Source organism: Nycticebus coucang, chromosome 17 (genome assembly GCF_027406575.1).
Source record: "Nycticebus coucang isolate mNycCou1 chromosome 17, mNycCou1.pri, whole genome shotgun sequence".
Lineage (NCBI taxonomy): Eukaryota > Metazoa > Chordata > Mammalia > Primates > Lorisidae > Nycticebus > Nycticebus coucang.
In genome coordinates, this window is record NC_069796.1 from 58,395,660 (window position 1) to 58,409,630 (window position 13,971).

General features: G+C 41.7%; 1 protein-coding gene across 1 annotated transcript in view; it reads left to right on the forward strand.

The window, feature by feature from the left end:
* The window catches only part of SGCD (sarcoglycan delta), a 448,917-nt gene that overhangs the window by 287,424 nt on the left and 147,522 nt on the right, over window positions 1–13,971 (forward strand). Inside the window, exons 4-5 of the mRNA XM_053567126.1 lie at window positions 4,574–4,661; window positions 10,613–10,732. Coding sequence (XP_053423101.1) covers window positions 4,574–4,661; window positions 10,613–10,732 — 208 coding nt within the window. The remainder of the gene's footprint in view (window positions 1–4,573; window positions 4,662–10,612; window positions 10,733–13,971) is intronic.

Sequence of the window (13,971 nt, forward strand, 5' to 3'; positions counted from 1 at the left end):
ACTGTTTTGTTATAAGAATAAATAATACATTTTTAAAAATCACATGCAATAATCTTAAAATGTCAACACGATGGAGCCATTCAGTCATCAAATAGCCACATGCATACATAGGACAGTGGAGGACATAGTGGAACAAAGCATGTTCATTTCAAAGACCCCAAGTCATCAGGGAAAGGTTTCTACATGTTATACTTCAGAGAAATAGAGAGGTAGTAGAGATTTTTTTCCATCAAAGTATTTCTGTTATGAGAATTTTTGTACAAAATACTGCACACTTCAGTTATTGGGGGGGATAGGAACTATCCTCTCCACATGGGAGAAATGGTATGTTGCCTTCCTCTTTATCTCCTATGTGGCCTCCCCATGTCCAGAAGAATCACAGGCTGATTGACTACAGACTGACTTGACCTGCAGAACTCTGACCTTCATCATCAGAGGCAGGTCTGCAAGTCTCCTTTCTGCCCAGCATACCTTAGCCACCAGGCAGTGACCTGCAAGCCCAAATTCTAGTGTAGCCAGAATTTCTGCCAATTCCTTGGTCTTGGAGATTTGAAGAATGAATCCATGGGCCACACAAATAAGCAAAAGGGCAGAATTTATTGAAAGATGAAGAGATAGTTAAGTGAAAGAGAGGAACAGAATCTCCAGTAGCAGAAGGGAGGCCCAAGTAGACAGCCCATCAGGGCCTTCAGTCTAGAGGTTTGTATACTATTTTTCTTATCCTGTGAGTAGCGGGTTTGGAGGAGATGAAATATATATCTGGAACATGTCACAACTATTTGGTACTAGGGGCTTAGGCAGACGTTAATTTCAAAACTGTCATAGTGCAGGGGAATGTGGTCTTTGCGATCTTTGTTCCAGGCAAGCTCTTTTCTGCTCTGGGAAAAGTAGTAGGGTGTGTTCTGAGAGAGGCCACCCAGATGAGATACCACTCAGGCTGCATTCTATGAATGTGTCTGTACAGAGACTGCAGCCTATAAAGGGCCTACTTGTGCCTAGAGATGGGGTCTGGACTTCAGCAAGCTCAGACCTAGAAAAATAGGGGGTTCCTGTTCAGCCCTGAGCAGGGGAACCATGTATCATTAGGATGGATGAGTTCAGCTAGTGAAAGTCCTCAGCTCCTGAGATGGAAATTCACCTCCTCAGGCTTAGAGGCTACAGTGTTGAGTAAGAGAGAGTACTGGGAAAGAGAAGAGGCTGAGAGAGCCGAATTTACCTTCTCATCAGACACAAGAGAGTGTTTCTCCTACTTGTGCTAATAGCACAGAGACCTGAAGGATGCTTTGCTTGGCTGATATTTTTCTGTTTTAGTCTCAGTGGGCAGATTTGGAGAGCAAAATAAACATCGCACTGTCCTAACTACCATATGAGACTCTTCGTGTTTGCTAGCTGGCTCATGTTTTTTTCTTGGTGGTCTTTCTGTTATCAGGTATATGAGAGGATTACAGCAACAGGTCCCATGCTAGAATGATGTTCTTTGTTTAAACTCAGATGTAGCAAAGACTTTGTTTCCCAGGATGTTAGTGTATCCGAATAATTAATGCTGAACTATAATATTTTTGGCATGGAAAACATAAAAAAGGGGTAGGTCATTTGATATCCCTTGCTGTAAATCTTGATCAAAGCTGTTATGAGATGTGTCCATGACAGAGTTATTTGAACAATATAAAGAGCAGGCAAGTACTGGGATTTGAAAGATGGTGGTGAGCCAATTGCATATAAGGATACCCTTTGAAATATAGAAACGGAATGTGGAAAACAGAAGAAATCCCCTGACTCAGTCCCCAGATGGTTTGGAAAAATTAAACCATGTACGCAAGGTGTTCACCTCGTTTCTCTCCTTCCCTCCTCTTCCTCCCTCCCCTTCCTTCTTAGTTTTCCTCTTCTCCTCACCCTGATAATTACTGAGGACTTAATATATGCCTGGCCCTGGCCCATGTGTGTTCTAATAATTATATGTGGAATTCAACAATTTTAATAATATGTATATCTTCATAATTTAATAATTAATATTTTTTCCATCATACCTTTAAGCTGAGGCCGGGAACAATTAAAGTAAATCATCTAGTGTCACAAAACTTGCAAGTGCCAGACTTGAGATTGGAAAATAGGCAGTGTGACTCCTGAGTTCCCTGTGTGTGGCTGTCACATACTGAGTGCTCTATTATGTCAGTAATGAACTTGATAATGATACTGGTGTTGAGGGTGGAGAAGGCAAAGAATGAAATACAGAACAGCTAGGTGATATGCTCAAGGTCACACAGCATTCGGGGGCAGTAGAATTTATCCAGTTCTCTGAGTCCAGGAAACTCTTTTTTTCCTGCAGTGCCAAATTGCTGAATTTCTGAAAAGAAACAGTATGTTAACTTCTAGAAACAAAGAATCTTCTGTCTAGGTTCCAGATTCTACATTCTTACTTTACTTGAATCGTTCTGAAGTTTTAAACAGAACTGCTGAGTACTCTCTGAGATAATGTCAAAGAAACTATTTTAGACTAATATTTATTTATGGACAGAAAAAAAAAAAACTTGTGACGGTATTTGTTTCAATATACTTTTTCCCTGATCCAATAAAAAAAAGAAATCTTTCTCATCAGGAAAAATTTGAAATCATTGCAAGAGATCACACTGAATCTGTGGTCACCCATTATATCAATAGTTACTGTCTTTTCCCCAACACTAAGTCAATAGCTCTCACCCGGGATTAACTGGTTATTCAGGGACTGCGTGGACATGGCCGTTCATTTGAGCATTTAACCTTAGGTGGGAAAGACCATGACTCCAGACAGTCCGTAGTGGCTGCCAGTCCCTTCCCCTCTCCTCTACATGAGAAAGCCATCGGGAGCGTGGACACCAGCTGCCGGTCAGCGTACTGCCCGGCCATGCTCCATGTGGAGGCAGGGCTGGTAAATCCAGTCCTCAACCCCACCAGTGTTAGAAGGAGAAAGACATTTGACAGTCAGCCCATACTTTCCTTCCCTCTGTGACATTCTGGTCTCATTTCAGCTTCATGATATTATAGCTCTATTCTTTTCAAGACTCAGCTGACCTGTTCCTTCCTTCAGGAAGTCCCCTTTGCTTCCCACTCTGTAGCCTCAGGAATAATCTCACCTTTTGGGAGAATCCCTCAAGCACTTTTTAGTTTCCTTATCACTCTTAAAGTTCTCCATCTAGTAGGTTTGTGATCATCTCATTCCCATTAGAACAGAAGACTTTGAATGTAAAGACTGAATTTTGGTTATCTGCAGTTTCTTTTTTTGTTGTTGCAGTTTGGCCGGGGCCGGGATTGAACCCGCTACCCTCAGTATATGGGGCCAGCGCCCAACTCACTTATCTGTAGTTTCTTCACAACTTGTAGGATGATAGTTTTAAGTCATTTGGGACTCATGTATATAGGGTATATATCACATAGTGACAGAATTTCAGAAAGACAGAAATGACAACCAAATTCTTTTTTTCTGTTAATAACTACATGATGCTGACATGTTCTCTGCCTGAGATTTATCTTTTAGTTACTACTATGGTTTTAGTTTACGCCAAGAAAAGGAAAACTTCTAAACCAGAGGTTGGCAAATGATAGCCTTTGGGCTGTCCATCCCTCTGACTATTCTTATATCATGAGAAATCTGATATTGGTTTTTATATTTTTAAACAATTTAAGGATGAAAAGAAAAACTAAAAAGAGGATAATATATAATGCATATTTTTGTTATATTAAATTTTAAATATAAAGTTAATATTATATGAAATTTAGATGCCAGTGTCTGTGAATAAAACTTAATGGAATACAGCTGGGCCTTCTTTGTCACTGTATAGTCTAAGGCTGTTCTCGCACCCAAACAGCAGAGTTAAGTATTTACAACAGGGGCCATGCATTCCACAAGCTTAAAATTTTCAGCATCAGGTTCTTTACAGAAAAAGTGTGCCAAGATGACTCAAAACTGCCTACCCTTTTCATAAAGGGGAAAGTATGTGAAGGCACAGAGGATTTGGAGAAAAAGCAATCTGAAGACAAGAAAAGAAAGAAAGAAAAGGGAGGTGGCTTGCTTGGGGATGCGGATCTCCTGGGTTTTGTATACATGTGTTACAAAAATCTGCACAAAGGATTCTCACAGTTTGTAGGCACAACCAAGGTTGGGCAGACCTTGGGAATTTCACGAGAGCTTTCTGCTTTCCCTTGAGGAGTTGACATGGTTCCTTTGGAGAGTGGATGAGGTTAGGAGATGATCAGTAATCCTTGATAATTCTGTGTATGAAGGCTAATTACTGCAATAAGATCTAAAGGGCTAGATGTCCCATTTTTCTCTGATTCAACTATAAAAATGTTTGTGTTCTGAGGAAATCTACGTTGTGTGTGTCAGTCAGTCTGCTTGTCTCTTTAAGACAAATCTATTTTAGATGAATACCAATTATTACATGTATAGAAATCATTAAACATTCAGAGTTTTCAAGTAAAGATGCATTGATTGGAACTTGGCTAAAGCCAGTTCATCTCCTGAGAGGTGTAGAATGACAGAGGGGTTTTATTTAGAAGTCTGCCATTTTCATCTGTTTCTCTTTTTTTCTTATTGCAGGGTAATGCCCTATACTTCAAATCTGCCAGAAATGTTACAGTGAACATTCTCAATGACCAGACTAAAGTGCTAACTCAGCTAATAACAGGTAAGAAAAGGAGGAAGCTTAGCCATACCTGGTCCATACTAGGCATTCAGCAAAGTAAAGGTCAAAGGAAACCACCATGTGAATTTGAAAAGAATGTCTGCTAACATATTTATGTGCTGCATTAAGAAAGAGAATGTAGTATGTATTCCATGATTCTGCTAAAAAGCGAAGTCCCAGGTAATCTTTATAACTTATGAAATTTAATGATACCTGCTTGGGGGGAAAAATCTATTTTCCATAGAACATGGCTTCTAAATACAAGTTAGCTGGTTCATCTGGTGCTTAACCAAATAGAAACTCCCTGCTCCAATGCTGGAGGAAAATCTGTCTGTGTTGGATGGATCAAGAGAAGAGCACAGCATCCACAGAGCCACGCAGCATACTTTATGGGTTGTGAAAGGGTTTTTTAATGACAGTTTGAATCCATGCCATATTTGCCGTATGTGCTAACTTTGAACTTAACTCAATAGCAAGATGCAGATGTATCTCCACTGAAAATGTTTGTGCAGTTCCTTTTAATATAACAGATATGCTCCTAACAGCTGTGGAATGCACCCATTGGGTTTTAAGCTGCATATTCCTGAAATTTAAACAAGGGTTGGTTATTCACAATAGCGATCGTTATGATAAACTTGGGCCTCGTGCTCTGCTAATGCATTGAGCAGAATGATCAATGCCACCTCTGTAGGTTATAAGCAGCAATAAACAGAGAGGCATTCTGCAACCCCACAGTGAAAGGGAAAAGGAATGTTCTGTCTGAATGGCATTGTTCTACCTCCTGACAGAAAATGCCATTTGTTTGGCTTCAGGGCTAAGAGAAAAGTATACAGATGGACGTTTTGAGAAGCCAGTTACCCAAATGCCCTGAAATGATACTATCACTATGCCTAAAATATCCAGAGCTTCACCAATAGATAAACCACGAGGAAACAGGTAACTTTGTGCCCAGAGTCTTTTCTACTGAAAAGGGAGCCCCAGTCCCGGCACCCCCGCCACAGGGTGCTGCATGGATATCTAGACATTCACCACTGGAGGCTGATTTGGACCATCCTCCAATCCAGGAACTCAGGGATGGTGGGGACTGCTGCACAACAGAACCCATGATTCATAAACCTGTTGTTTCAGCGTGCGCCTACATTGCTGGCCTTGCTTATATAACATCTGGCCTGCAGGCACAATGCGAAATAATTAAATAAACAGCTTCAGTAAGCAATGATTGAAGCAGCGTATGTGAAGAGTGCCTCCAGGAGGGAAATAAATCCAACCTTCAGCTCCCAGATTCCTGCGTTCAAAAGGAACTTACTTAGCCTGTTGATCATTGCCATTTATTTGCAGTGGGAGATTTAGTTTACTTGAGAGATTTTTTGTTTTGATAAAGCTGGAACTGCCCAAATGACTATTATTCAGCAAAAAAGGTCCATGTCTCTCTCCCTCCCTCTCTCTGTCTCTCCCCTACTTTCTCCTCCCTCGTCCACCTCCTCCTTCCTTCCCTTCCTCCCTCCCTCTCTCCCTCTCCTTCTCTGCCCTTCTCGCTCCCATCTTTGCCCACTCCTCTTTCCTTTACCTTCACCCACTCTGTCCTCTTCTTCTTCTTCCCCTCCGCCTCTCTCCCTGTCCCTCCTTTTCTTCCTCTGTTAGCTCCCTTCCCCCGGCTCCCTTCTCTGTCTCCTCTCACCTCCTTTCTGTCTCTTTTCCTTCCTCTTCTCCCGCCCTCACCTTTCTGTCTGTCTTCCTCTTCCCTCCTCTCTCTTCTCTCTTGCCTGCACCCTCCAGCAGTGTTTGCTTCCCGTCTCCCCAACTTAGACCCTTTGGGAGCTGGATGACACCTATCCCTGACTCTGAAGGTCATGTACAAGGCAGCTAACATGAAAACAAGGTGGGCAAAAAGCCGTCCTGTTGCTAGCTAACAGAAACCTTCCAAGATAATTTCTAGGAAGGATAGTACATGATGTTAATAATTTCTGAGCATACACACAGACCCGTCAAGTTTTCCTTCAGGGTTTTCCTTTTACTTCACATTTCTGTACATAGTGGAGATCAGTGAGCTGTCCCAGCAGAAATACCTTCTGCTGCCTGGTATACTTGGTGGTGTCCTTACTGAAGACCCAGTCACACCTATCTAAGCAGTGAGGTCTACCAAGGCAATCCCGAGGGGTCAAAGATTCTCCTGATCACCTAAAGAACACATTAATAGTCCATTAGAAATTCTAATGTTAGATGCTCAGATAATGTATTTATAGCAAAGTATGCTTTCTTTACTGATATTTAAGTTCTTAAGTTTAGACCTCAAAAGAATATTTGACCCATAAAGCTGCTGACTTACTATCTTGGTACTGGGTCCAAGGAACCCTCTGAGCTGCAAGGGGTAAAGCATCAGGGGCACCTTGGATCTTGAATCTTTGGGGCTAAGGGGCTAGGATCAAGGGAGCTGGGGAGAGAAGTCAGGCTGGGTGGCCACCAGGCCTGTCCAGCTCCCAGATTCACAGTGAGGCTTGGAAACTGCTGATGCCTCCGGGTGGGTTCCAACCTTCCTTCCTTTTGAGGAGATTAATTAAGGAGGCACTTCACACATAGACTATCACACACAGAAGGGATTAACTGAAGATTAGTTTCACATTAGAAATAGTGATTTTTTTTCCATCCCTGGAGAGGAACAATGAGTTCAGCAAGGGACCTCCGGAGCTGTCTCCAGCTCCATTTGCAATGTCCTCTAGAGTCACTTTTTAAGATTCCAGCCATGTCCAGGGACATTTGGCAGCACTGGGTGAAATTGACAAAGGACAAGCCGTCTGCCCCATTGAGCCAGCAGTAGCTCTGTGGGATTTGAGCTAAAACTACCAATTACTGAGCTTTAGATACCCAGATGGTTCTGGCCCTTAGTGAATTCCATTTCGTGTTCTGTGAGGCCCTGAAAAGCAAGATAACTTAATTGTGCTCTGCGTTCTCTGATGGCTGTAGTCTCTTTACCTCACTCTCCTGTGTGTTTCACAAACAGTTCATGAGTTCATACGAAACTCACCTTATGCACAGAATGGTGTCCTTGACTCCTCAGGGGCCAAACTTAGTGATGCTGCCCAAGTCCCCAGGCATGATCCAGGCAGCTATCCCCTTCCTCCAGGTCACGTCCCATATTGGCTATGTGAATGGTTCCAAATTGGGCACACTATGCCCACCCGGCATCCATCCTGAGACCATCCATTCATTCATTAGCACCTCTTACCTCCCCATCTCCAATCCTTCCACCAAAAGTTGGTAACCCTAAATTATTGACAAATAATAAGGATTTTACTGAAGGTGTTGGTGCAATTAAGACAACAGCTCCCAGAAAAACTCAATCCAAACCCCTTATCAGATATTTCAGTTCTTTCAAGCTCTCCCTTCAACACTTATCTCTTCTGCTCATCCCTCTTCCCCCAAAGAGCTCATTTTCTAGCTGCTCCAGCCCCTTCTTCTTCCTAGACAAATAAACTCCTCCTTTCTTCTGTGGAACAATCTGGAGAGCTCAAGTCCAGATACCAATCTGCCATCACCTTACGTGGTGACCTTATGAGAGCCTCAGCCTCAGTGCCACTTGTCTCCCTCACCTGCCCTATGAAGGAAGCAGGGAGAAAGGTGACGCTTGGTCTCATGACACTTACCTCTTCTGTTTCAGTCTACAGCTCACTAAAGAGTCACTTTCTTTATGTCAGAAGACTAGTACTGGCAAGAGATGAGGTCTGCCAAGTAGGTGCTGTGTGGGCAGGAAAGTGTACTCACAGGTCACTCATCACTAATTCTTTTCAATGTGTTGTCACCATTATAGGAGAAAAATGGTAATGGCGGTGATGACCAGGAAGAGATAACCACAAGAGCTGGTACTCTACATTTCATAGCACTTTTCTACCCACAGATTTCTTTTATAAACACAGAGTCATGTGATCCTTTCCGTCTGTCTATGAAGTAGATAGAGTAGGAGGTAATAGTCCAATTTTAGAGATGCAGAAACTGTGAATCAGAAGAATCAAATGACTTACTCAAAGTCACATTTCCAGAAAATAAGAGTGAGTTGGAACGTGATTCATGTCTTCTGATTCCTAGTCTGATAGTCTTGACACAGAGAAAAACTGCCCCAAATGTCCAGGGAGCTGCCTAGCTAGGCCTTAGTGTTCTGCTTGAACGTAAACAGTTTCACAGAACATCAACCAGACCAGGCCACTCAGTCCATGATAGAGCAAGATAAACCAAAACAGAAAAACAAAGACAACTCTGATCATGTCTGAACACAGGTAAAAATATAAGCTTTTTGTCCAGATCATAAAGAAGACCAAACGTCTTTCTATCCTGGCTGGTGTGAGTGATCACTGTTTCTTTATTCATGATAATTTTAGCATTTATCTAGTCTTTCCTACCTCTAGATGAGATCTGTTAAGATGCCCAATCATAAAATTACTTCTACTTTCTAACAATATTTAATCCAGAGTAAAATCTTGTTTTCTTAAACTTTCTCCAATATAATCTAACATAACGTAAAATGCTATAGTAAGTTCTTTCTAACAGCTTCTTACTGAGATGCTTCATGGTTGCCTCGGGTATGCTCTCTCCTTCACTGCAATGAGTAATTAGCCCAATTTGGTTAACTTTAGGTGTGTTACCAGTGATCTATGGCTAGAAGTCATTGAGGACTCTTGCATTGCTCTTTATTATTAAGTAATATTCTCTTGAATATTTTCTTGAATATGAGATTTCCCTCAACTAACCATCAAAATGCTGTCAAATAGTTGTGGATTTTTGCTTGAATGTGTCAAAGCACAAGGCTCACCACTTCTTCCTCTGCTTATCCTTGGCTATTTCTAATTGTCAAAAAGAGCTCCTTTAAATTTAGCTTGCATATAGAAGGAAATAAAAGTTCTATATTCTCTTGAATATAGAAGGAAACAAGAGTTCCACATTAGAATCTCCTGGACAGTTATGAAAAATACATAATTTCATGACTCTACCCTCAAAAATGTTTCTGTAGGAATTTCTAGACCAAGAGATACATTTATTCTGATCTGAGTTATGTGACTGAGGATGACTGCACCCCTAGATTATTCTACTGTATTCTTTTGGTAGCCACCTAAAATTCAAGTATTCAGGTAGATCCAGCTCTGATTTGAACGATTCCTCCTTTTAGAAATTCTAACTTATTAATCTGTTTTACTTTTTTCATAGTACCTAAAACTCTAGAATTTTGGAGGATTACTTATAAATTAATTTTTAGATTTTTAGATTTATGTTGGTCTGTTTACAGCAGAATGTGAGTGCTGCAAGATCAGGGGTCTTGTCTTCCGCATGCACTACCTCCAAGAATATGTATTGTCATCGCATAAATCCTCCACCTTTTTTTTTTAATTGAATGAAATTCTAGTATAAAAGATTCAACAATTTACAAGGCAATTTAGTACAATATATTATAACTCTTCCTGTCAGGAAGTGATCTATATGCTGAACAAATAGATTTCCCTTGGTGTCTAATGCAGCCAGTGGGTTAAGGATACACAGTGAAAAACAGATTTCAGCTGAATTTAAAGAAAGCTTTTTCTGACAATTAGAAATAGCCAAAGATAAGCAGTTGCCTCAAGAAGTGGTGAGCCTTGTACTTTGATACATTCAAGCAAAAATCCACAACTATTTGACAGCATTTTGGTGGTTAGTTGAGGGAAATCTCATTCAAGCATTAGTCTAGAGGAAGGACACGATGGTCTTTAAAAATCATAGCCTCAGAGAATACGATTAGAAGTAATTGACAAGACACAGCTAAAGTCCTGAGACTAATTTTCACGGCTGGCTTTTGAAAACCAATCCACTTAACATGAAAGTCAAATACAATCTTGTCAGATGTATGTTCTGTGGAAAGCTTTCTGAGTCAAATGCGATGAAACTAATATATTCTCTCTCTCTCTCTCTTCCCACCCCACCCCCACTTCCTCTAGGTCCAAAAGCAGTAGAGGCTTATGGCAAAAAGTTTGAGGTAAAAACCGTTTCTGGAAAATTGCTCTTCTCTGCAGATGATAATGAAGTAGTAGTAGGAGCTGAAAGATTGCGAGTTTTAGGTAAGGAAGTTTTAATCATTTCATGGGTTTGATGCTACTATGTACATCTTAGAGGAAAGGTGAAATGGTTTAATGGACTGAATGTTTGTGTCTTCCTAAAATTCATATTAAATTGCAAGGTATTAGGAGGTGGGGCTTTTGAGGGGTAATTAAATGATGAGAATGGAGCCCTGGTGAATGGAACCAGTGCCCTTATAAGGGGGTGAAGAGACTGGAGCTCAAACTGCCATGGGAGCCTCGAAGGAGAAGCCAGCAGTCTGCAGGGAGAGCCCGTCACTGGAAGCAATGAGGCCCATACCTGATCTCAGGCTTCCAGCCTCCAGAACTGTGAGAAATAAATTTCTGTTGTTCATAAACCACCCAATCTATGGTGCTTTGTTATGGCAGCCTGAACTGACTAAGACGAATGGTATCTAAAAGAGAGATTTAGTCCAATTTCCTATATTCTTTTAAAACAAGGCAGTTGAACCTCTCTGAGGCTGGGCCCCTGGTTAAAGTCTCTCAGATTATGAAGCCTCTTTGGCATATCTTTCAAGACTAAGCTTTGATGAGGAGCTGTGCTCACATACATACTTGGCTTCTAACCCCTTTAGTCACCCACTGGTTTTGTAACTTTGGACAAGTTACTGGTTACTAAGCTAGTTTACTTTTCTGCTCAAGACTAAGAACAAACACAATCTTAAGTTGTTGCAAGGGTTAAATGAAAACATGTTATATGCACTTATTACAGTGCCTAAAGCAAAATAGTACTCACTCAACGCTCCATGGTGCCGTTCCTACTTGTGCTACTAACACCATTCATACTGTATTACTTTCCCATGTTTTACTCCCTAAGACTCACTGTGGCATAGTGGTCAGGCTCTGAAATTAACCTACTATGATTTTAATCCCATTTCTCTCCTGGGCCAGCTGTGTGACCTTAAGCAAGTCTTCTAACCTCTCTGTGCCTGCTTGCTTAGCTAGCTATAAACTGATGTAATGGAAGTATCAATCTACCTCCCAAGATTGCTGGAAAGAGTATATAAGATAATCTATGTAAAGCTGTAAATCGGCTAAAAGAATAAGTGTTCAATGAGTGCTAAGTGCTATTACCTTAAATGATCAAGTTATTTTTATTGGATGTTATTTTTTTCCACATTACTATTTGTACTCTGCATCTTCTTTCTCCTCTGTGATTCTTGTCCTCCTGATTGTCATCTCCTCCCTCAGTCAACTTGTCTGGTTGGTCTCTCTCTCCGTCTCTCTCTCCATCTCCGTCTCTCTCTCAACACACATTCATTTCTCATTTCCTGCTGGATGACCGTTACACCTCCACCCCTCAGCCCTGGTGTCTTCTCTGAGTCCTAGATCTTCCTTTCTATCTGGATATTCCACCAGCCTCTCAGATACACAGTGGGTCTTGAATGCCCAGCATGGTCACATATGCAGAAATGCACACACAGGTACGTACAGTCACACATTGACATTCATGCACACACATCGGTCACCCTCAGCCTCTGTTCTCCCACCTCTGTGTGGCCCTGACTTCTCTATTACTCTCCCTGGACCCATTATGCTGTTTTCACCCAGTCTCAAAACTCCAGCAGTGTCCTGATCATTGTCTGCTCAGAAGAGTCAAAAGATGGAAGTGACCATCTGTAGGGGGCTGCACAGAGGCAGGAATGCAGGCTACAGAGGCCAGAAGGCAGTCTAACCTTTAGCTGGCAGTTTACCTGCAGCATGATCTGAAAAAGGGCAGAGGTTTCTATAAAATTTTCCACTGACGGAAGCTTTTAAAAATAAAATTCAGGGCCAAGTATGGTGCCTTATGCCTATAATTCCAGCACTCTTGGAGGCCAAGGCAGGATGATAACTTGAGGTCAGGAGTTTGAGACTAGCATAAGCAATCGCAAGACCCCATCTATATAAGAAATTAAAAATTAGCCGAGCATAGTGATGCATGCCTTAGTCCCAGGAACTCAGGAAGCTGAGGTAGGAGGATCACTTGAGCCCTGGAGTTTGAAGTTGCTATGAGCTATGATGATGTCACTGCACTGTAGCCCTGGGCAAAAGAGTGAGACCCTGTCTCAGAAAGGAAAAAAAAAAAAATTGATATGTGGCCCCAGTTGGTAAAAATTCAGAAGAGACCAAGATTTGTCTGAGTTGTAGGTAAGAATTTAGAAAGAGAGATGTCAGACATTAGAGTCTGAGCTGTATAATTTCATTCTTTCTCTGTGTCTGGGGCCCACTTAGAACTTATTCTTTAAAACTCCTTAGGTGAAAAATCTTTTAGAACTACAAAGTCTATTGAGTACTTGCTATGATCTAGGTACCAAGTCTTCTATGCATTCTTAAATTTCCACCTCACAAACATCTTGGGAGATGGGCACTATTTTTATCACCCCGGTTTTACAGATGACAGAACTGAGCCCAGCCATAGAACAGGCTGACAGCCAGGAAGCCCAGCTGAGTATTGTGAGTGCAGAGGGCTTTACCTTAAAGAACTATTCTTTGTGCCTCTTCTACTTCATCTCATTTTTAGATGAGGAACCTAAGCCTTGAAAAGCTGAAGAAATTTCTCTAAGATCAAGTGCCAGTGAACAGTAGGACCAATATTCAAACCCCTGTGTGGACTCTGGCTTCCGTGTTCTTCACCACCCAGAAATATGTTCATTATGAGACCTTGCCACTCGCGCAATTTATGTTCTTTTCTATTTGTAGAAACATTTCATTGTTAATTCTAGGCTGGGTAGGGGAGGCACAAAAGCTTCAGGCTCTCCCCTTTTTCAAGAGTACTCTGCTGTACCAGCTCTCAAATAATTGCCTGGGGGAAAATATGATGCCATCTCACACCCAGATCACTTTGTGCAAGTGGATCTGGCTTTCAGATCTGACTTTGAAAAGATACAGCATAATTGTAAATATTCAAACACTTTGGCTTCATCAGTGTACAAAACTCTTTTTTTTTTTTTTTTGTAGAGACAGAGTCTCACTTTATGGCCCTCGGTAGAGTGCCGTGGCCTCACACAGCTCACAGCAACCTCCAACTCCTGGGCTTAAGCGATTCTCTTGCCTCAGCCTCCCAAGTAGCTGGGACTACAGGTGCCCGCCACAACGCCCGGCTATTTTTTGGTTGCAGTTTGGCCGGGGCCGGGTTTGAACCTGCCACCCTCGGTATATGGGGCCAGCGCCCTACTGACTGAGCCACAGGCGCTGCCCCAGTGTACAAAACTCTTGATGGTATCTTTTAAAAATGGCCG